This window comes from Anguilla anguilla, chromosome 11 (assembly GCF_013347855.1).
Source record: "Anguilla anguilla isolate fAngAng1 chromosome 11, fAngAng1.pri, whole genome shotgun sequence".
In the NCBI taxonomy this organism is placed as follows: Eukaryota; Metazoa; Chordata; class Actinopteri; order Anguilliformes; family Anguillidae; genus Anguilla; species Anguilla anguilla.
In genome coordinates this window covers 11068698-11090406 of record NC_049211.1, presented here as the reverse complement: position 1 = coordinate 11090406, position 21709 = coordinate 11068698, and the positions used below count along the sequence as shown (strand labels likewise).

Below are 21709 nucleotides of genomic sequence, written 5' to 3'. Positions count from 1 at the left end.
AGGCTCAATAAGAACATCACATTATAGAATATTTTGCTTTGGAGGTATACTGTTTTCATTCAATTCTGTCAATGAAAGGGTTTCAAACAAATGTATTTTTAAAATTTATTTTCAAACAAAGACCATTGCTTCTTGCTACTGAATAGCTTTAGAAATTCTTCACAAACACTGCCTCCCCTGATTCGTTAATTCAACTGTCCTCTATTTGCTCAATCAGCAGTTTCTTGCCCTCGATTGTGGGTGGTTCTATCTAGTTTAGGGTACATTTGTCCAGCAGCCTGACAGCAAAGAGCTAGGAGCCCGGAAGGGGAGGCTAGAGGTGACCCTTTAAGATGAATTATATTTGCTGGATGACTCTTCAGTGGGTTTCATCTCCCTCAACGGGAGGGCAGGATAATGGGAGTGATTTACAGGAGGCTGTAAAACCATCAGGCCTGCGTAGCGTTTTGTTTACTGTATATCTGGAGGTTTCAGAAATCAGCTCTGGAGTGACATTCTGCTGTTCTCTTGTGGGGTGACACTTTAATTAACCCCCATCCCCACCCTCCCCCTTTGTTGAAGGGAACAGGCCTTCAAACAGTAGGGGATCTGGAGCAGGACTGGGATGGCAGATTTTTATTTATTTATTTGTTTATTGTTGTTGGGTCACAGAGTAGCCCGGTCCCATTTTCGGTAGCACTGACGGAAATGTTGTCGTGTTGCTTGGGCAGAAGATGCTCTCTGGCCGGTGGTGTCCCTACATTTGGGGATCCAGGGGAGCGAATAAAATGATTAGGCCCACTCCGCTCCCTGCTATGGTTTTGCTTTTTTGTGTGTGCACTTGCAGTAGCACCTCCCACCCCCCTAAGTCCTTAATGCAGATATCAGCCACAGTTTCATTTTCTCTGGTGTGGCAGCTGTTTTCTGCCTCTCACTCTCCGTTCTCCTTTTCCTGGTGCTCTGGCCTTGAGTGCAAATTACTTGTAGGCACAACAGCAGCATTCCTTCAATGAATCGTCTGCTTTTGAGGCTTTTCTACTGGGGTGCCGGCGATAACCAGCACAAATAAAGCAACACTTTATCTTTGACACTAGCCTTTGTCTATGCTGCGTGCTGCGATACTGTGTACAGGCGTGTACACGTGCTTTGTACGCACAGTACATGATCATTCCTGGCAGAATATCTTAAAGAGCAAATCCCTCAATAGAAACACACGGGCAGGCTCCCTCTGGGAGTCTCTCTCGTGTTCTCTTGTTGACGACATTGGGTGTGACGGCAGACACTCGTTTTTTTTCTGCCTTTACGAACCCTGGAAAAGCCAGTGGTTATTTCTTTTTATTATGCCCATGTTTTACTTAAACGAGAACCCCAGACGATACGTCCGACGCAGCGGTGCTATGTCGAGCTTCAGCTGGTTTACAGCTCAAGTGGAAACGGGCTGCAAACCTTTCTGAATGGCCAGGTTAGGATGCTGGTAGATGTGGTAAATGTATATGGGAGACATAACGACAGCCTCCATTAAAAGGAGTGTTTTATATGCAAATCAGACAGCGATGCCCTGGTGAGGTGGAGGGAGGAGTAAGACGACAACTGAGATGGAGGGACTTATGGGTGTGAAATATGGATAAATTGTGCTGTGACATCGAAGTAGCTGCAGCTGCTGTAGGCCACGTATAAGTCGCAGCTGTAAACCAGAAGTTACGTAGGATGAAGATGATGCACATAAATGTTGGATCAAAAGCAGAAATATTGCCTGACAGCAAACATAGACAAGTTCTCTGTGGGCACATAAGGCATATACATGTACTTTGTGTTTAGGGGTACCTTTGGGTTTTGGGATAGAAAATGGTCATTTTCTAGCCAGCAGAATAAAGCAAGAGCATCACCGTGCTATAGCTGTAAACACCTGCCAAAAACAGGTCCTTAATTTCAGTGTTCAAGCTCATCTCCGCTGGCTTCCTCAACAACTACCTCTAATGCATTTCAAGCATCAGTTGATCACACATACTGTATTTTGAATGGTGCTGGATCACGCTTTAGGTTGCTTTTAACACTCAGGCATGAAATGGGACCGCAGCCAGACGAGAGGTGTATGTTAGGGGGAGGGTGTGGTGACGGGCTGGGGGCTGACTGCCTGCGTCTCGTCCTTCCTTCTCCCACAGCCGTGCAGTCCCTGAACAGCCTGAATGACCAGATCGCCCACTTCATGGTGAACCGGCCCAAGGCCCTCAACGATGAAGATGGCGCCTTCCTGCCCAGCGAGAAGGAGACGCTGAAGAAGTCCATGACACTGATGCGACACCTGCTGATGGATGCCCAGGTGAGGGGGAGGGAGAGGGAGAGGGGGAGGGGGGAGGAGGGAGTGACATCACCCTGCTGTCCTACATGTGTCACTCATGTTGATCTCACTGAATGACTTCACCAAATTCTCTCTGGCAACATATAATGGATAGTTCCTTTCTGAAGATACACCCTCCCAACAATTGCTTGCTAAAAAAACAGATGGGCCCCACGCTCTGCTCAAAGTACTAAAAATGCAAAGGAAAAAATCGAAATCTATTTTTCGGTCCTTCATCCATATATGAAACATCTGTTATTTGGGAGCTAATCATAATCTGCCTGGATGCCTCCCACCGAACAAATGCTGGTGATCTGGGATTTTTCTTTCATGTGAATAAGGCTTTTGATGTGGCATTTCCTCATGTCTTTATGCACAGTTTACATGTGTAATTCCTGTGTTTACATAACAATGATGATTTAAGGTAAGAAATACACACACACACACACTACATATATGACCCAAAGTATCTGGACAGCCCTTGGTTTGGTGGCTGTTTTTTATGGTTTGGGCCAGGCCCTTTGCAATTACTGCGCACACTAGTGCTCTCTTTCTCCTCAATGATGTTCCAGACAGTTGATTTTGGTAAGACTACGGTTGGGTCTCTGTCTCAGTTTTTTCTTATTTCTCGGCCTCATAATGGCTTCCTTGACTTTCATTGGCACAACTCCGGTCCGCATGTTGACAAACACCAATAACAGACTCCAAAGGCAAGTAAAAGCCTAGAATCAAGAGTAGATACTGAAGGCTTATACTTTATACCTGTACTAAGTAAGCAATTGAATACACCTGTGATTTGTCCCAAACATCATGCTGCCCTGAAGTGGAGGGTCAATGTATAAAAAAAATTCTGTTATTTCTACAAAATATAAGCTGCCTATTATAAAAACTCTTAATATGAGCTGAGAGTGCACTTTAACCACATGTGAATCTGAAATTGTAGAGTAGAGAGCCAAATCAAGAAAAAATACATCTTTTTCCCAAACATTGTGGAGCTCAATGTATATACTGTGTATATATAGAAAGGAAGAGGAGAGACAGAGAGTGTGTGTATATATAGTTTTCTTTTTACATGGTGTCATGTAGATTTCACTCCGGTTGGCTTTTACATTCCCGCCTAACAGCTACGGTGATGTACAGCCGAGGATGTCTCAGAAATAAGTCCTGTCAGTGCGCTCCCATGCTGGTGAACCCCGCGGGGAAATGGCTTGATGACACGTAAGGCTTATTCTGAGAGCTTCTGATGAGCAAAAGGAGAGAGTCACTTCTACCTTGAGTTGAAAGGAGAAGTGGGCTGGGGTGCCGAACAGAGGATGTGTCACTCGCAAAGCCTCCTCCCCCCCCCCCCCCCCCCCCCGCCTGCGGTCTCAGTAAGTCCCCGTCTTCCTCCCGAAGACAGCAGCGCCTGAGATGGATGGCCCTTATTTGTGAGATCATTTGAAGTCGGAGCGTGATTAGGACTGAATGGATTATGTCGATGACTCATGTTAATTGCCTTCTACGGGCTGGCGGAGATCATCCTCGGCGTGCCGGTTATTCAGAACGGAACCTCCAACAGTTCCTCAGAGTGAATCTGTGTGGAATCAATCACTCTGGGGAGCCCGAGTCATGTCATGTCTGTGGAAGGGCGGGGGGAGGAAGGGGCGGGGGGGGGGGGGGGGGGGGAGGGGGTGCGTTTGGGCGCCGCAGTTCAGCTCGCATTTGTGAAAGGCGACACCGCGGATCCGTTAATAGCGGAATGAATTTGCGCAAGAGCGTGATTCGCACCGTTCGGCTTCCCTTTAACGGGCCCTTAGCTGATAAAGCTGACAGGAACGTCGTGAAACAGCGGGCACTTTATCAGGACCCTGCGCTTGGCTGTATCTCTTCCCCCCTCTCGCACATAACTTCCTAGTGACCTTGCAGACACTGTCCTTCAGACATCTTGCATAAGATGATGGGGGTTGGGGGGGGGGGCAGCTGGAATGTGCTCCCTTTGTAGAGGGAGGGAGGGATGCAAAGTCAAAATAATAGAACCATTTCTGTCAGCCTGAAAACCACTTGTGACTCGAAACAGACAAACGGTTTTCCGCAAATGCTGACTTGTGAGTAGTGAAGAGCAGCGTAAGTAGTTCACAATGGCTTTGTTATTGCCGAAAGTAGCTGTTAAAATGAGCTCTTCTTGCAGATTGGTTCAAAGCCTCCTCGTTCCGTTATCGTGAATGGTGTTGGCATGGCAATGAATCGGGCAGGCTGTGGCAGTAGCAACACATTCTATCTCTGAGATTCTGAGGATGACATGCAAAGGATTGTGGGCCATCATGTCGTGACGTGGAAAATGAAAACTTGCTTCTTTTCAATAAAAGCCGAGATGTAATTGTGGTGCCCATCCCCTGACCCAGGGGTTTCTGACAATGGCGGGATTGTTTCACCCCTTTGCTCAGTCTTAAAAAAAAAAAAAAAAAAAAAAAAAAAGGGTCAGGGTAAGGTCATTTCCTGCACAACACAATCTGACTGAAATTCTTCACTTACATTAGATTTCTACAGAAACGATGACACATGTCATTTGAGCTCCGTTAGCTTATCTTGTTGGCTGCTTGATGCTTGATGGATTTGTTTATGATATTCCTCTTATTTTTTATAATGCTTTACACATGCACGGCTTTTCTGCACAGTCTTTGTGTATAACAAATGAGTCTTGAGTAATTACCGAACCATAGTAGATCACTGGAATGCGTTACATTACATTTAGCAGGAATTTAGCAGACGCTCTTATCCAGAGTGACTTACACAACGTTTTCACATAGCATTTACATTGCATCCATTTATACAGCCGGATATATACTGAAACACTGCCATTGTTCCTTACCCATTGTACTACACTACAGGAACAAGATAAGGGTTTTCCAAAGAAATGCAGAGGCAACATTGATCAAGGAGGGATGGTTTCATTAAGCAGGATTTCCTCCTCATCTTGTCGTGGAAGAGCGCCTCCTCTGGCTGCCCTGGTCCCTGCGGTCTAACTGTGCTGAATGGTGCAGTGAAAGTGCAGCTCCGCCTTGTATCCGAGAGACACCTGCATAGAAGCAGTCCACCAGAAATAATGTAATTCCTCCGGAAATGATAGTTGCTAACTGACAGAACATCCCAGCTGAAGTGTGTGACAGGGGCACCTGCTGGCTAAGGGCTTTCTTCAGGTCTTGCAGGTGGTGGAGTAAGATAATTCTCTGTCATACTTATGAGAGCATCTTTCATTTCAGAAACATACAGCATGTAACGGTGTTTACATACATAATTTGTGGGTTATATTTTTACCTCAGCCTTTACCTGTTCACCGCAGAGCGAGATTTGCCAGCGCTTTGAGTTTTCAGGGCACTTGCGGAAACTCTGACTTGATTACATGTTTTGATGCGAGCTGTTTTGATGTGTGTGTGCAATCATGAGGCGCAGTTCCAGCTCTGTGAGCAGACGTTGCCCTGCGTTTGCCACCTGCTACCGTAGCTGGCCCCGTTAAGTCTTTGGCTCATCTTTGTCGCCCGGGGGCTCCTTACCCTTGGGGCCCCTGCCCCACGAGCGTGGGGGCCCCTGAGGGGAGGGGGGGGCGGGGGGGCGGTGAGGTGCTGTGAAAGGCGTCCCGGTGCAACAGGCCGATAAAGCCCCCGCAGAAGAGCCTCCTCTCCTGCCTTTTCTCTTTTTCGAGGCTAAAAAGCGTGTTTAATGTTCAAAGCCCGGGGAAAATCCACTTACACGCCGGAGGAGACGTGCGCAGACTGTCGAGTGGCCGAGCGCGCGTCCCTCGGCGCTGATATGCGGCAGAAGCGGGGCGGTTCGGGCTCCAGCGAGGGGGGCACCGCTCCCCTCCCCTCCACCTGTCATTTCGGTTACACTCGGGGGGGGTGGGGAGGGGGGGCATCGCCCGTCTGGCGTGAGCGTGTCTCTGCTCGCCTGTAATCAGGGCCCATTTTGAGCGTCCGTCATTCCGAGCCACTTTAATATGGAGATGGTCACATGTGCGACGTGACCGGGCATGGCTCTTGTGTTGAAGCAGGGGGGCGGGGTCACCAGAGTGAAGGTAATTCAGCTCTCTGCGCTTCTATCTCCCATCTGCTGTGTCCTTGAGTCAAGCAGAGAGGAATAAGGGGGTTTGAACTGCGGCCATTTCCATCGCCTCCCCCCATCTCTCCCCCCCCCCCCACCCCCATTTTTATGCCACTTTTCAAAGAGAGAAAAAAGAGTGCTTCTCTGGCCAGCTGTGCCCCCGCCCTGCCCAACCCCCACCCCCCCCACTACCACACGGTTGTGCGGGAGAGGGATGTCAGTGCTCCTTGGCCACAATGACATTGACAGCCACCTGGGGATCCCGGAAGTATGTGGAGCACCCGTACCCCCTCCCCATCCCTCCACCCTGCACCCCACCCCACTCCACTCCACCCCCCCTTCCGGTACCCTCCACCAGGCCTTGCCACCCTGCAGCCTCCACCCTGCTACATAAACATTATGGTTTGATCAGAAAACTGTCTTTAGCTGATATGAAGAACTATTCTTTGAAAGTGCTGCAGTTTAAGTGTACTATTTCACATCTATGCATTAGGACACAATAATTAGATTTCTGTGGGAGGAAAAATAGCCTCACTTTAAATATACAGCATGGTTGCGGTTTCATAGGGTGAAGCCTCATTGTGTTTAAAGTTCCAGATATTATAGCAGTCAGTCATCAACAGCACATACCTCTAATATATGCCATCACTTAAAAGCAATTTAGCGTGTATTATTGCACATGCTTGGAAGTGTAGGTTATGTAATTTAAACAACCTGGTCTACTCTCCGCTTGTCACTTCTCTGTACACTGAAAAAAGTTTAAAAAAAATTTGTATTTTATTTTTATATTTAGACATAAAAACTAAAATATTTAAATTAATTTTTGGCAAATAAGACAAAAAGATTGCCAATGAGTTGAGGCAATCATTTCAAGATTTGCCAATGGGGTAAGACAATTTCACTTGTTAAGCAAAAAGTAATTTAAAACATCCAAATATTTTCTACTAGAGAGAGGGTGAAAAAAAGTCTCATTACAAGACTGAAACAGTTGTTACGACATGGTATTTTCGCAGTGTAGCTCCAAGTAGAAACTTCATTAATGCAATCATTAAAGTCTCTGACTACAGCTACACAAAACCCTACGAAAAATCCCCCCCAAGGAGGGGCTCCTGGAATTGTGGCAAGATTAAAGGGGAAAATGTGAATTAGTGATTTTGGGCACCCTCTGTCTCCGTAGTCTTAATCTCTCTAATCTGGATTTGCATACTGTGATCCAAAGAGCTTTAGATCTCACAACTGGAGTTATCTTAAATGTTTTTTCTTCTTTTTTTTTGCAGGAGCTTTCTATCAAAGTAGCCTGCAGTTCACCTACTTGTCTTTCTGCTTTTCTTCCAGGGCACAAGCTTGATTTATAAGCCTAGAGCAATTAAATTTACATGCATTAATTCTCCTTTTGTACAAGTGATGTGAAATACTGGCATAGAAAAGAAAATGTCGCTATTAAAGCATCATTTGAGTGAAAACGAGCCAGGTTTCTGCCTGTGAATATTCCTGCATAAGCATTTTTTTGTGAAAATGCAGTAGACACAAACTGCAAAAGGCAGAATTGTTGTGTGTGTGTGTGTGTGTGTGTGTGTGTTAACGGGTCACGCAAGGACAGCTCACGCTTCCACTGAGCATTTCCAGGTTGGGTCCGGATCAGTGGTCAGATACTAGCTGACGGTAAATACTTTCCTGTGATGTTTTCAGTGGGGACCTGCATTTTAGCGTGGCGGGGGGGGGGGGTGTGTCAGGGTCATATGTCTGAATGTCAGTTCCCCTCCCTGGGGAGGCACTTCAATAGTAGCAGAAAACTTTGGGCAAGCGTTTGAGTGTTATTACATGCCATACACACACACACACACACACACACACACACACACACAGGTACAAATCTGACTGCCTGATGTACTCCCTGTCTCTGCATAAAGCTGTTGCTTGGTTGCGTTTATGCGTGTCACCGGAGAGCCTTGTGCTGGCAGCGGTTCTGCAGGTTTACCCTGGAGCCTGTAGGCTTCACCGTGGGGTTGGTTGGAACTGCGTGATGTTTGATGTACTCACACTGGGAAGGGTTTTGCGGTCACAATACAGGGGAAACCAATGGGATCAGGCTTGGAGCTACGTATGTATGTATGGTCCCTCCAAAGCCTAAGCGCTAGGTTGGGGTGGGGGGTTGGAGGGGTTTTGGGAATGTGTTGGATATGTTGCTACGTCCTGGACGAATCATGGACTAGTGGGGTATGACGTTGGGCTGTTGGGGACCCAGTAGGGGCAGCGAGGTTTGCAGTGAAGCTTCTGCTGCCCAGCTGGCTCTGATTTAGTCTGGCCGTGTCCATTCAGACCTCTCATTTGTGAATGGCTGCACGAGTGGAGGAGGAGGGGGTCTCCCTGGAGATGAGCGCTACATATATCGTACATCACTTCAGAAGCCCTGTCTGCCTCTGGGCCTCTGCTCCGCGCCAGGGCCCCTCATCCAAAACTGCAAGAAAAGTAAGATAAAGTTCTGAGTTCATTTCTGCGCTCGTGCCACAGTCGGCTGCCTGCTGCTATGATAATTAGACAGCCCAGAGCTCTGACCAGTGAGCCCTGCGCTGTGCAGTGGACAGAGCAGCGGGTCCGTGTGCATCTGGCCAGACGAGATTACACTCAGCCCTGGGGGGCCAGCTCTCTCTCTCTCTCTCTGTCGCTCTCACTCTCACACTCTCTCCCTCTCCTTCTCTTCTTCTCCCTCTCCCTCCATCCTTATAGTCGTTGCTTTAATTATCAGGACTTTCTCCCTACAGCCTCCTATCAGGAAGTAGACTGAGGAGGGGCTTCATCCGTATTTTTGCAGTCAGAGCACGATCCGTTTAATGCTATTAAACTAATTATGGCTTATGACCAAAAACTGCAATGTTAATTATTGAATTGAACTGCCAGACCTTCAGAGCACAGGATTAAGCTGGCAGTGTTTTGGCTAATAAGGTTTGGGGGTGGGGGGGTGCAGAGGCATTGTACAGGTGAATGAGGTTTAGAAGATTTTTTTGTTCATCAACTTTGCTGGATTTGGATGGCATCCTTTTCTTCAGCCTCTTTCCACATTGCAATCAATCTTGGTTGCGCACTAACTGAACTGAGTCAGTGCAGATGCCAGGGTGGGTGAAGGTCCACATGGAAGTGACTCTTGTACCTTTCCAGAAATAACATTAAAGAGTCTCGGTAAAATCGCCGTTATCCCATGATTCTTTTTTGTTGCGGTTCTTATACCATGACCAATTTACAGGAAATAATGTTTCGGAAAATATTTCAGTTCATTAGATAATACATTCCGATGCAAGTTAATGTTGTAGAACCTTCTCATTTTTAGTAATTAGCTTAGAACCGACAGCGATGAGAAAGTATCGTGTTTTGAAAGGATTCATTTCAGAGGAAGCAGAGATAAAATCTGCGTGGGATTAATCTGGCTTTTCTGTTCTCACGTTTCATAAAATTATCTTAATGATTGAAGACTCCAGGGCAACCCCGTAGCCGGTCCCAAGCACATAAAATTAGACCTGCTGAAGGTATGATAAAGAAAAGCAGGATTCAAGGGAGATGGAAACTTCTGTGGAAAACAATTAGTATGGATGGTTGGTCATCCATCTAGAATTAAATCAATGTTACATTATTTTTTTGTCGATCTTGGAAAGATGCAGTCCAGATTGAAAGACTCTTTCTGCCTCCCCGTGATGGGCAAGTGCACCCTACTGTGGAATCCTGCTGAGTTTATGAAAAAGAAAAGTAGGATGTCAGTTCTTTCAAAGGGAATGCAATTTTTTTCCCTGGATTTTGAAATGTTTCTACGTCCCCCCTTTTTCATCTTGCAGTTCAAGCAATGGTCGCTTCATTTATCATTTTCGCAGATTAATTATTCATGTCCAGCATGTTGAGGACTAAAATGAATCAAATCCATTCTATGAAATGCTATGTTTTTTTATTTTCTGGCAAAATAAATATGACAGAAATAAATAAATGTCGAATGAAAGATGAAAGGATAAAATGAAAGTTTTTGAGAATGTATTTATAGCATAGTGAGAGGGTGATTGGAGTGCATTACTCAGACTACACTTGAAGTGGAACTCGGGGTTTCAGATGGAACTGACCGTGGATCAGTTCTGCTCGCGTTCGGGGAGAACTTTGGCCCGTTATCGAAAGCTTCCTCCACCATTTCCGAAAAAAATGGCGCAAGGCCTGTGAGCCATTGGCTGGGAAAACTCAAAGTGATTACACTATTGATTGTGACGGGCGGGGAGGGAGATTGTGCGAGCCTTACACCCACGTTCCTCCCCCGTCCAACTCCCTCTTACGTATGCCCCTTGTCAGGGCCCCACCCACTGGCTAAACCACCTCATCTTTGGACCAGTGGCCGGCACCAATGCCATGTGATCCACAGCAGGACAGAGAGGTGGCACTACTGGGGCCTGGGTGACCACAACCACCAGCCTGCCACCATCTTGTACGCCCATCAGCCAGGACATTCACCTGGGATCTGTGCCGAGAGCACAGTGCCATGTCACCCATAAATAGGCACTCGGGTATGGGGGGTGGGGAGGGGGGAAGCTGCTTACAGATTAATGACGACCAGAGCAAATGCGCTAATTACAAGAGCGTCTGAATCCATAGAGGCTTCAGTGCAATCACCACCTTAATTAATTATTGACTAATCGCAGAATAAAGTGCCAGTCGGGCCAAGAACCTGCAATTTAAATGGATTCCAAGGTGTGAGTATTGATCCAGACAAGGTCTGAATTTCATCCTTAAGGCAGTCTACCAGGTGGAGTCGGGCTGTGGAGAGGACTTATGCGAGACTTGGGACAGGGGGAGAGTTTGGTGTTAGAGTGAGCACATGGGTGTGTGCTGTGACGCAATAAGACAAACAACGACATTTCGTTTGTTAGGCCTACCTCAGCCAACAGCCTCATCTAGGTCAACCAACTTCTTCTGAATTTGATCCAATCGCACGATTGGGCTCGTAGTTGTGCAGCTTAAGCCAAGTGGCAAGGGCTCAGGAGTGCACCAGGAAGAGCACTGCCTGCGAGTGCAGTCTGAGCACTCTACACGAGCAAGGGGACCATGCCATTCCGGCGCAATGACAGGGACTCCACCCAGGGCTACAGCGGGTTTAAGATAGCCAGTTGTCTGTTGGGTTGCAGTTTGCTTCATAGGTGGGCAAAAGTATCTGTTTCTGGTTTTCATGCCAACTTCTGACCTTAATTACTTAATTAGCCGCAGCATTTACACCATATTACTTTCTAACTGCATTTCTTGGTATGTACATGAATGACAGCTGAAGGCTGTTCTTGTGCCCCTGTATGACATGCTTTAATGTGGTCTGATCTACGAGTGAATTAGTGTTGGTATATACAGCCAGTTAGCTCATTTAGCCTGGGTAATTGGTGGAAGAAAAAAATACACTGGCCCTCCAGGACAGGAATAGCCACCTCTGATTTAGTACTTCCCAGCAGGAGGGTCCACCAGCAGGGGGGCAGCGATGGTGACTTAAGAGGCACACTTCCAGACTAGAAAGAAAAAAAGAAATGTTGAGAATTATTGCATTACTGCGCCCCGCATTACTGCTATTACACCATGGCCCTTTTGTAAATGACAGCTGTGTCACTCCCTGGGTTTCGAATTGACGGCCACCTGCTGAAGTTAATTTGCTTTAACGCGAGTCCACCCTGCTGCCGGAGCCAGATCACCACGGCTGCTGTACTCCCGCTGTTGAATTATACCCCGGAGCCAAGCATAAGGTGATTTCCACTCAATGTAGGCACCTGGCAGTGCGGCACAGGACTCATTGAATGGCCCAGTTGCTTTTTTGGATTCCAGGTAAACCGGTTGACATTTGCCATCGCTGTATTGATGAGCACACTTTGACCTCGCAAAGTAAAGAGTGGCAGTTAAGAAAAGGAGATTGCATTATGTGGTTATAAAAAGAGGGTGACCCCTGCACCTGTGTTTTCTCAGCTACAGAATGAATTTTATTTGAAACACGAATTTCTCTTGAAACACATTATTGTGTGTGATAATGCTCTTGTGGTAATCTCATGCGACGACTGTTCTCCCTCTCATTATGGTAAACAGTCAATCTATGTCAGAAGGTATCTGAAGTGCCCTGTTGCTGCACCCCCCCCCCCCTCCTATTTTTTGATTTAACTTGCATGACTTCAACCAATTAAAGTAGTGAAAGGGAAACCATGCCAAGTTCATGTGCATCATTGTTCACGCTTGATTCCACCAGCTTGGATGAGAGCCTATTTCACATACGCCAAATTTAAATCATTTGACTGACATAATATACATCTCTAAAATGTGATTTATGACAGCCATTTCTGCCCAAGTGTATGGCATGAATGACTGATACGTTTTCCGTGGCTGAAGCGAAGTGACAATTCATTTTTCAATGACCAATACTTTGTAACTGTAGATTTTTTTTTTTTTTAAGTCCTCTTCACTTGTTGATGTAGAAAAGTATATCAGACTCGATGTGTAAAATGTTATTGGATATATAATATCAGAATGTCACTCATGTCCCCGCTCAGTGAGTTGAAACTGTTTTGTCGGTTAAGGGCCCCTTTACCCATTGAATAAATATCATAACCGCTTTAGGGCTATTATGTGCAGAAACACTTTTACTGTGACACTTTTTCGTTTATTGTTACCTCTTCGTGTAGTATAACGGGCGAGGACCTGGTCTTGTAACCTAAAGGTCATGTGATCAATTCCCAGGAAGGACACTGCCGTTGTACCCTTGAGCAAGGTACTTAACCTGCGTTGCTGCAATATATATCCAGATGTATAAATGGATGCAATGTAAATGCTATATAAAAATTGCGTAAGTTGCTGTAGATAAGAGCGTCTGCTAAATGCCTATAATGTAGTGTAAATATTATTTTTTTGTCTGGTTAGTTGAGGCTTTCTACCCTGGCTGTCTAGGGAAGGCCGTGTAATATAAAGGTTCAGGAACTGGGGTTGTGACGCAGAGGTTGCGAGTTCAGTTCCCAGCTGCAGCATAGCTGTTGCACCCTTGAGCGAAGTACTTCACCTAAACTGCTTTAACCAAATTTCCCATTTTGTAAATAGATTGAATGTAAAAATATAATCTGTGTGTCATGCCCTGCATAAGAGAATTTACTAAATGTTAAAATTTAATGTATTGCAAATGCTAAAAAAGGGGTGTTTCTCTGCACAAAATCCAATTTATATTTCCATATATTATTTATGGAGCATTATGGTACCAAGTACCCATTGACTGATTGGTCAGAATTTCACAGTGATTCAATAATTGATTGGGTGCTGGATTTTTTTGGGGCGTGTATCGTGTGTGCATTGTTACTGACAGGCAGTGTCAGGACACTGCTTGTTTATACCTGTTTATACCTGTGCTCAGCTGCATGCTGTGCAGTTTGTCACCTGCGATTGAAGTCCTTTACCAGAGACCCTTTGAAGCTTGATGTGGTTTCACTGATGGCAGCACTGTTTCCCTGAGGCAATTGAAGTGCTCCCGGGTCAGGCTTCTGTTTGCTTTCGAGAGTCCGGTGCCCATGTCAAGACTTCTCAAAGTGCTGATTTTGATTATCCAGCGAGACATTGTTGTAGGTCCTATAGCTGAGGATGCTTCATTCTTTTCTGTGGACCACTTTATTTTCCTCCAACCCACAGCATATGTGTGTGTGTGTGTGTAAGAGTGAGTGACTGTGTGAGTAGTTTTGCTTGCTTGTTTGTTTGTTTGTTTCCACAAAAACTTTAATTAAATGGCATGTACTGTAAGTAAAATAGGCACTACATTTGCAAAAAATACAGCAAAGAAAAATCTGCTTGTCTGAAAGAATGTGTATCTGCAAAAAAGCCTTTTCCCAATCCTTTTTGGACCCCTGTCGATGGTGCTTGGCCCACTGGAGTCTTCTTTTCGTCTGCAGCACAAAGCAAGGGCTTTTTAGCAGATACGCATCCTTTTAGACCAGCAGATTGTAGTCGACGTTTCACTGTAGTCAGGGAAACTGGTTTCTCTCTAATTGCATTTTCAGTTGCCGTTGCCGTTCTACCAGTAGTTGTGGTTTGGTTTTACAATGGTTTCTTTGGCTAGACCCCACAGGATATTTGTCTTCTGCCTCTGATGTGATCCCTCTACATCCCGGTCTTCTCTGCTAACATTACTGCCCATCAGCTGGACCCTTCTGAGTGTGTACTGCAAACTGCACCTGGACATCTTAAGCTTCTTCGCAATTTCTCACAGGGAATAACCTTTCTGCCACAATATATTTACTTGGCTCAGCGCATCTAAGCCTAACTCCTTCTTTTCCATATTTCTTGCAATTTTAGTGCCCATTTTACACTGCTGGCCAATTGTATTAGCTACCTGTGGTTTAAAAAAAAACCTAAGGTAGATAAGATTTCAGTCCATTTTAAATACTCCTTCACCCCTGTTCCACCTCTTCACCTCCCACTGCAAAATGAAAGGATGGACTTACAATAGTTTGTTTACTTCCAATTAAAGCCAAAGGAGGCTATTTTGTGGAAAGTTGTGCAAAGATTATTCATAAGTGTATAAGTAAACTCTCTTTCTTGTGTTACTGTAGGTAGAAATTGAAAAAAAAAAGTTGTTATTCAATTGATGCGCATAATTTTATTGAATTCTTCTCTACCCAAAGTTTTTATTTATTTATTTATTTATTTAAATACCACAGATGCTCTAATGCTTTTGGCCTGTACTGTATAGTACTGTATATATAAAGGATGTAGAAAGTTTTACTTGCTCTAAAGAAAGGATTTTCACTCACTGTTGTGGGAAAAAAAAGAAAAAAAATGCTTTTAATAATTTGCATACCATATGAATTAAACATTAAGCATATGTTTTCGTAAATAGAGCCCACTAACTATCACTGCAAACAAATCACTGTAAACGTTGTAGTATTTTCAGAAGCCAGCAGAATGCTACGCCCCTCAGCGTGATCTTCTCGTCTGTAGTCCTTAAAAGACTGCGCAAATTGGCTTTGGAGGTTCGTCAGACATTTTTATCTGAAGGTCACTTATCGCCAACACTGACGACTGCAATTGAAGAGGCTCGTGCCACTGAAGCTGGAGGAAAATCCCATTGTGCGAGCTAGCGTCGTAGCAACAGGGTGCCCGAGCTACAGTCTGTTCTCTCATGGAGTTGATGGTACTGCAGAATTCAGATTAATTTCCTCCTGCTGCTTTTCCTACACCCTTAGTCTCTTTTCATAAATAAGCCATTGTTGTACAGTGCTGACGGGGAGCAGGGATTTGCATGTAACCACCTGGAAATGAACGAGGAAGTATCGGTTAAAGCAAGGCCTGACATCATTAGAAATGATGTAGACAAACAAGGAGGGATCTTGCGTAACATGACTGAGGCAGTGCTCGCGTTGCCTGGCAACTATATCACTTGACAGGCCCTATGTAAAAAAACCCAAGCTTGTCGCTGCTTCTGTTTATGAATTTTTATTCAGCATTTCTCATTGGTTAATGGTTTACTGGTGGTGGCTATGCTAATATTTGAACTGGACAAAATGTCTGCCTTGATATCTTGTCTTTGGCCTGTTTTCTTTGAACACAACGCACAGCTTACAATGACTGTGTAGAGCAGGTTTTTTAGAGGCATGTTGTAGGTTCTGCTCCGGTGGCTTCTATTCCATATAAAAGCACAAGACATTAGAGGGGAAAGAAAGGTCTAGCGAACTGACATTGTGAGTTTATTCCAGTTTTAAGCTGTATTTTAAATTGCTATTCCATTGTTTTGTTAATTGTGGTTCTGTACAGCGCTCCTGTATGTCAGTGAGTCAGTGATGTATAACAGTGTTATTGTGCACTGTAATTATGGTGTAAATAGAATATTATTAGTCATGTGATCAGGTGCTCATCATTGCTGTGCTTTCTCACAGGCGTAGAGGAGGTACACAGTTAAACACAGGAATTCTGGAGGCAAATGTTGTCAGGGCTGCAGTGTGGCACAGTTTCAGTCCACAGTCTGGTTTCCTCCCAGGCCTCTGGTAGCCTCCAAGGGTCAAGCCCATCTGGCTCTTGTGTTGCCATGGAGGGTTTCAGTGAGAAGGTTATTACTGGCCCCTTGAGCAGCTCCGAAGGGGATTGGTCTAACTCCAATGGGGACTGGCCGAGCCCCAAACGGGCGGAGTTTACCGTAACCCTAACCCTATCCCTAACCCCAACCCTACCCATAACCCTCCTCTTTGTGGGTGGAGCCCTCCCATTTGGAGCAGCTCCAGCAGCAGAAATGCATACCTGGTTTCAGCCGGCTAGATTTACAGCATCTCATCACTCGCTAGTGGCCCCCAGGTGCCCGCAAGTCTGCCCCCCTGGGCCTCATGTGAATTGTCTTCCCTTAACACTTGCCTGTGAGACTATCTGTGAGCCTGACTTGCAAACTGCTGACTGGGGCCTGTGGTGTGATAAGTGGCGGCGGTGACATCACATGCTATGGAGGGAGACCACCTTGATGGTGGAGTTTTCAGTAATGAACGCTATGTATAGGCGTATTGGGCTTTCCGATTAAGGGAAGAAAAATGTGGAAGGAGCATTAAAAATGGATTAAGTATGTACAAATGTATTAATGCTGGTCTGAAATGAACAAATAACATTTTCAAGAATGCCAGTCTTTAGTACAAGGGCGATTCCACCATCACCTGTGCAGCGTATGAACAGTTTTTCAGCTCAATAAGGTTCAATGAGGTTATGGTTACAGGCCAACGTGACTTCAAGTGTCTTTTCAGCTGTAAATTTTAAGTGCACTCAACAATACTCCCCCTCCCACACATGAACACATATATACACAAAAAATTACCAGCGTGCCAGCTGGCTTCCTAGGGGAAATCAGTCACTAAAGAAATATCACAGAAAGGGCACGTACATCTTGCTATTTTAACTGAAAATGTATGTTTTTTTAGTTGACGGTATTTTAGGAACAATGAGCCTCTAATTCCAGCTGTTGCAAAATCAGTGAAAATCCAACCAGTATGGATGGTGGGAAAACCTAAACTGGCAATCTTGTTCTTCATTCCGGCTTTCTGAAATTTAATCCTCACTCTGACCCCACCTCCACATTGCAGTTGCTGTAATCACCTTTTAAAGTGTCATTTTCGCTGGACCCACATGCACGACTGAACAAGGTAAATGAGCAATGCTGCCCACGGTAACCCCACTAAGCACTGGTTTGATTGGCTGTCTGTTGGGGGATGATGGTGTTAGGGGGGATGACACCTTGGGTGAGGTGATAGCTGGAACCAGGTAAGCCCCTCGGTCCTACGAGGATGGGAGTTATTACCCATAATGCACTGTGGAGCCAGGCGACAGAGAGAAATGCTTGTCTTGAGGGCTCTGAAATTGTGCCGGATTCTGAGCGCCTGTTACACCTGGAGATGAGTTGGCTGATGGCTCCATAATCTCCACAGCTCATCAAAGCTCTTTGTTCATGTGGTCCAAGAGGGAACATCGACAGAGGAGACCAGCGCAATAGGCGTGTGTGGATGTTAGTGTGTGTTGTGTACATGTGTGTGTGCGTGCGTGCGCGCGCGCGTGTGTGTGTGCACGTGCATGTGTGTGCGCGTTTCTATGGAAACGTGGAGAGGCATAGCTGGATGACTGGCGGTAGTGCAGCCGAAGGCGAGTCTGAGCACCGCATCACCACCGGGCGTGCGCACTGCATCCTAAACGCTCAGCCCCCTCCTCGTGCCTCCTCATGCCCGGCAGTTCTCCTCCATTGTTTTTTTTTTCACTCCCTACCCCCCCCCCTCCTCCTTTCCTGTTATTCTCTCCATATTACTTCAGCCACCCAGTTATCTCTCCAGATCAAAGGCTCTGCCCTCAATTTTTCACTGGGGTTTTCGAGATGTGAAGCACGTCTGCGCCGGAGCCCCCGCCCACTCCCACTCCACCCCCGCGCGGATCTACGCTGCGGCTTCGGCGACGTTGTTTGCGGCCAGATTAATTGCGCTGCCCCCCGGTTTGTGCCTCCGCGATAAAGAGTAAAGCACGTTGGCTTAGGTGAAAATCCCGATGGCGTCGCTGTGAGCTCCGTGCACGTGCGCAAACGAGTGTTCCGTCACGCCATTTTCAACAGGAAACACAAAGCCACCCCCCCCCCCCCCCAGCAGGCCTGGCAGTGTGCGCTGATACACGCACACCATTTACTTTCTTTGAGATGACTCCAGATAAGAGACGCACAAACACTGTAATCTTGTAAGATCGTTGCTTTCATTATTTCCCTCCCATCAGAACGCATGTGAGTTGTTGATCCCTTCAAGGGATTTCCTGAGAATTGATTTTCTGTGTTTGAAAATTACCATAAACCACAGAAGCAAGGATGTACATGTGGAGGGTCAGGTGTGCGCTGCACTAAGTGGAGGAAGGGGGAGGGGGGCACCTGGATTGGGGAGGGGGGTGTTTGTTTCGCCCCCTTCTCACCTCCTGGCTGTGATTTGAGTGTGTCAGGGGTGTGTCCGTCGCTCGCCGATAGTACCCGACGCAGTGTGCATCCTAAATTCCCCGTCCCATCCCCCTCTCAGCCACTTTGCCTCCCAGGCGGGGAAGTGTGGGGACAGAATTAGCATTATCTTCGTCCTTATCCGGAAAGCTTGCGCCCATACCTCTCGACCCGTCTTTAGGGTTCAAATGATGTACGCCATCTCGTTTAAAAAATAAATAAAAAAATTCCCCCCAGCTGAGTACCCGGGTCGCATGTCTTTTAGAGGTGTAGAACCAAAATGACTCCCCCAGCAACCCCCCCCCCCCCCTCCCCCCCACCCCATCTGATTTACAGCCTGAAACAAGCCACTTTCATAAATCCAAACAGGCAGAGTTTAGGCAGGGGGGTGCTGCTTTAAAGGAGGAATAATAATGCAGAGAATTGCTCAGGACTTGCACTGATAAAATGTTAATTTAACCGTGTTTGTACGGAACCGCATGGGGGGGGGGGGGGGGGAGAGGAGTGACGCCTGGGCCAGCCACTCGCTTTCTTTTTTTTTTTGTGTGAGAAGTGACAGCCGCTGCAGCTAGCGACTGTGCAAATAGAGTGGGTCCCTCTTATCATCTTCCATTTTCCTCCACTGCTGGGCTATGCACACAGCACTGTTTACTTTTGATTCATTTTTTAATGAGGTTCAAAAATCTTATATAGATTAATGATGTATGTATATTTGCACACACACACACACACACACACACACACACACACACACATACATGCACACACACACATGGGTGTGCACGTACACATGAACGCACGCATGAGAATCAATCAGTCTATCAATCAAACTTTAATTACATAGCGCATTTTGCAAAGAATTTGTCACTATATGCTTCAACAATTATCCGGGCATAAACCCTCACAATGCAAGCCAGGGGTGACAGTGGCAAGGAAAAACTCTCTCTGAGACACGTAGGAAGAAATCTAGGAAGGAACCAAACTCAGTTGGGGGACATTCTTCTCTGGTCCATATTGTGCATATATGTGTGTATATGTGTAAAACAACAAACATAGAAGTAAGCTATTTTAGTCGCTTTTTGGAAACCGCATCCTCAGGACAATACAACAATATTATCAGACCTAAATGACTCAGTCAGCTTAATGGCACTGTGGCTGCGAATGATCTGCTTCGCTGTAGCTTCGATGGATGTTGATTCATTTAGCGATTCTGCCCATTTTTCAAAAGTGACACTGGCCTAATTTCAGCGAGCGTGGAGAGTGGCTGCGCGGAAGGGTGGGATGTGGCGATGGCCTAATCTGATTACGTAGTGATGAAGATCTGATGGGGTATGGCTCTAATCCGTGCCGGGGTCCAGGTGTGCCTGTTCCTCCTGGGAGTATTTCATCAAGGGCCGTGCTGGTCACCATACATAATCCTGACAGAGGCTAACCTTGATCTGCTGAAATCAGCTTGTGTGTTGCAGCCATTAAATCTGTCACAGATATATAAATAATGTTTATGTCATAGGGGTCCACCTATGCTGCCCTTTACCCTGACTGTCTGTGTGTCAGATCAACATCCACCACTAATTGGACTGCACAGTTACTATTACAATTTTTTTTTTTGCAAGTGTCTTATTGCAATATGTTGTTTTTTTTCAGTTTTTTATGCTTTAAAGCACTTTGGGAGAAAAAGGCATTCTTTAATCCTGCAGTGATCCTGTTTTCACAAAAACAGAGTTTAATCCATAAAGAAAGCCCTCTATTGAGCCCTGTATGCTAACAAGGTACAGAAATACAGCTGATTGCCTGTTCCTGGATCTGTGCTATATATGAAAGATGCTCATTTAGACACCGTCAGGGGTGCTGAAAACATTAACAATTGTCTCCCAAAATGGTGGTATAATCGTTATGATCCATCTGTGCAGGGCTTTTTTTGTGATGATATCGCACATCTATCTGAAAGTGCTAATATGTGCACGTATGTGTATGGCTGATTGTGCTCACTGGTGCTTTCTTGGTGCTGTTCAGTATCGGTGTCTGAGTTGTATCCGTGATTGATGCTCTCTTATATTGTTATTGCGCTTCACTGTAGTCACACAGACACACACGCAAACACAAACTTAAACACACACACACACAAACATGCATACAGACACACACACACACATGCAAACAGACACAAACATATGCACACACAGACACACGCGCGCACACGCAGACACACACACACACACACACGCACACACATGCGCGTGCCCTCTGTCCTTCCTTGTGGTTTGTGGATCGTTAAAGCAAATTAAATTAATTACCCACTTTCCCCCGCCTCAGCTAATTACTCATGGAATAAACATTACGGAAAGTTCCAGAACCACTTGCACTTTTCTGCTGCTCCCTCATTTATCCTCTTCACACCTTCCTTTCGTCCACCAGACTGGACGTATTCTCAGGATGACTGCAGACGCTGCCCCAGATGATTTAGATCCCTGTTCCAATTGCTGGTCGCTGTGGACAGTGAGAGAAGAGGAAGGGAGGGGATGGGAGAAGAGAGGACAGGAGGGGGGGGGGGGTGGTTATCATAGTTGTCAAGCCCCTCAAGCTCTCTGCTTGCAAATTGGTTTGTGAGGCCCCCAGTTCATAGCAGGGGGGGGCGCAGGGGGTGGGGGCAGAGCTCTTGTAACTCTTGTAAATCCCTCACCCCAATTTCCTCCTTTCACCCCCCCCCCCCCGCCCCCCCCATTTTTTTCCCTACTTCTGCTTTTGTGAGAAACATTCTGGTAGTCTCATGCCTAATGTAGTGTAATATTTATCTCCGCTTTGATCTTTTGCTTTGATTACCAATGGTTGTAAGATTTTGGCTGGTTAAATACCCTGGTAAA

The 21709-nt window shown here is 45.9% G+C and overlaps 1 protein-coding gene across 5 annotated transcripts in view; it reads left to right on the top strand.

Moving 5' to 3' along the window:
- Positions 1-21709, top strand: part of kazna (kazrin, periplakin interacting protein a) — a 269814-nt gene that overhangs the window by 48283 nt on the left and 199822 nt on the right. For all 5 annotated transcript variants that reach the window (XR_004761391.1, XM_035381147.1, XM_035381148.1 and 2 more), the window contains exon 2: positions 2142-2299. Coding sequence is in view for 4 of the 5 variants with exons in the window: in XM_035381147.1 (XP_035237038.1) it covers positions 2142-2299 (158 nt within the window). In the remaining variant the exon portion in view is untranslated. The remainder of the gene's footprint in view (positions 1-2141; positions 2300-21709) is intronic.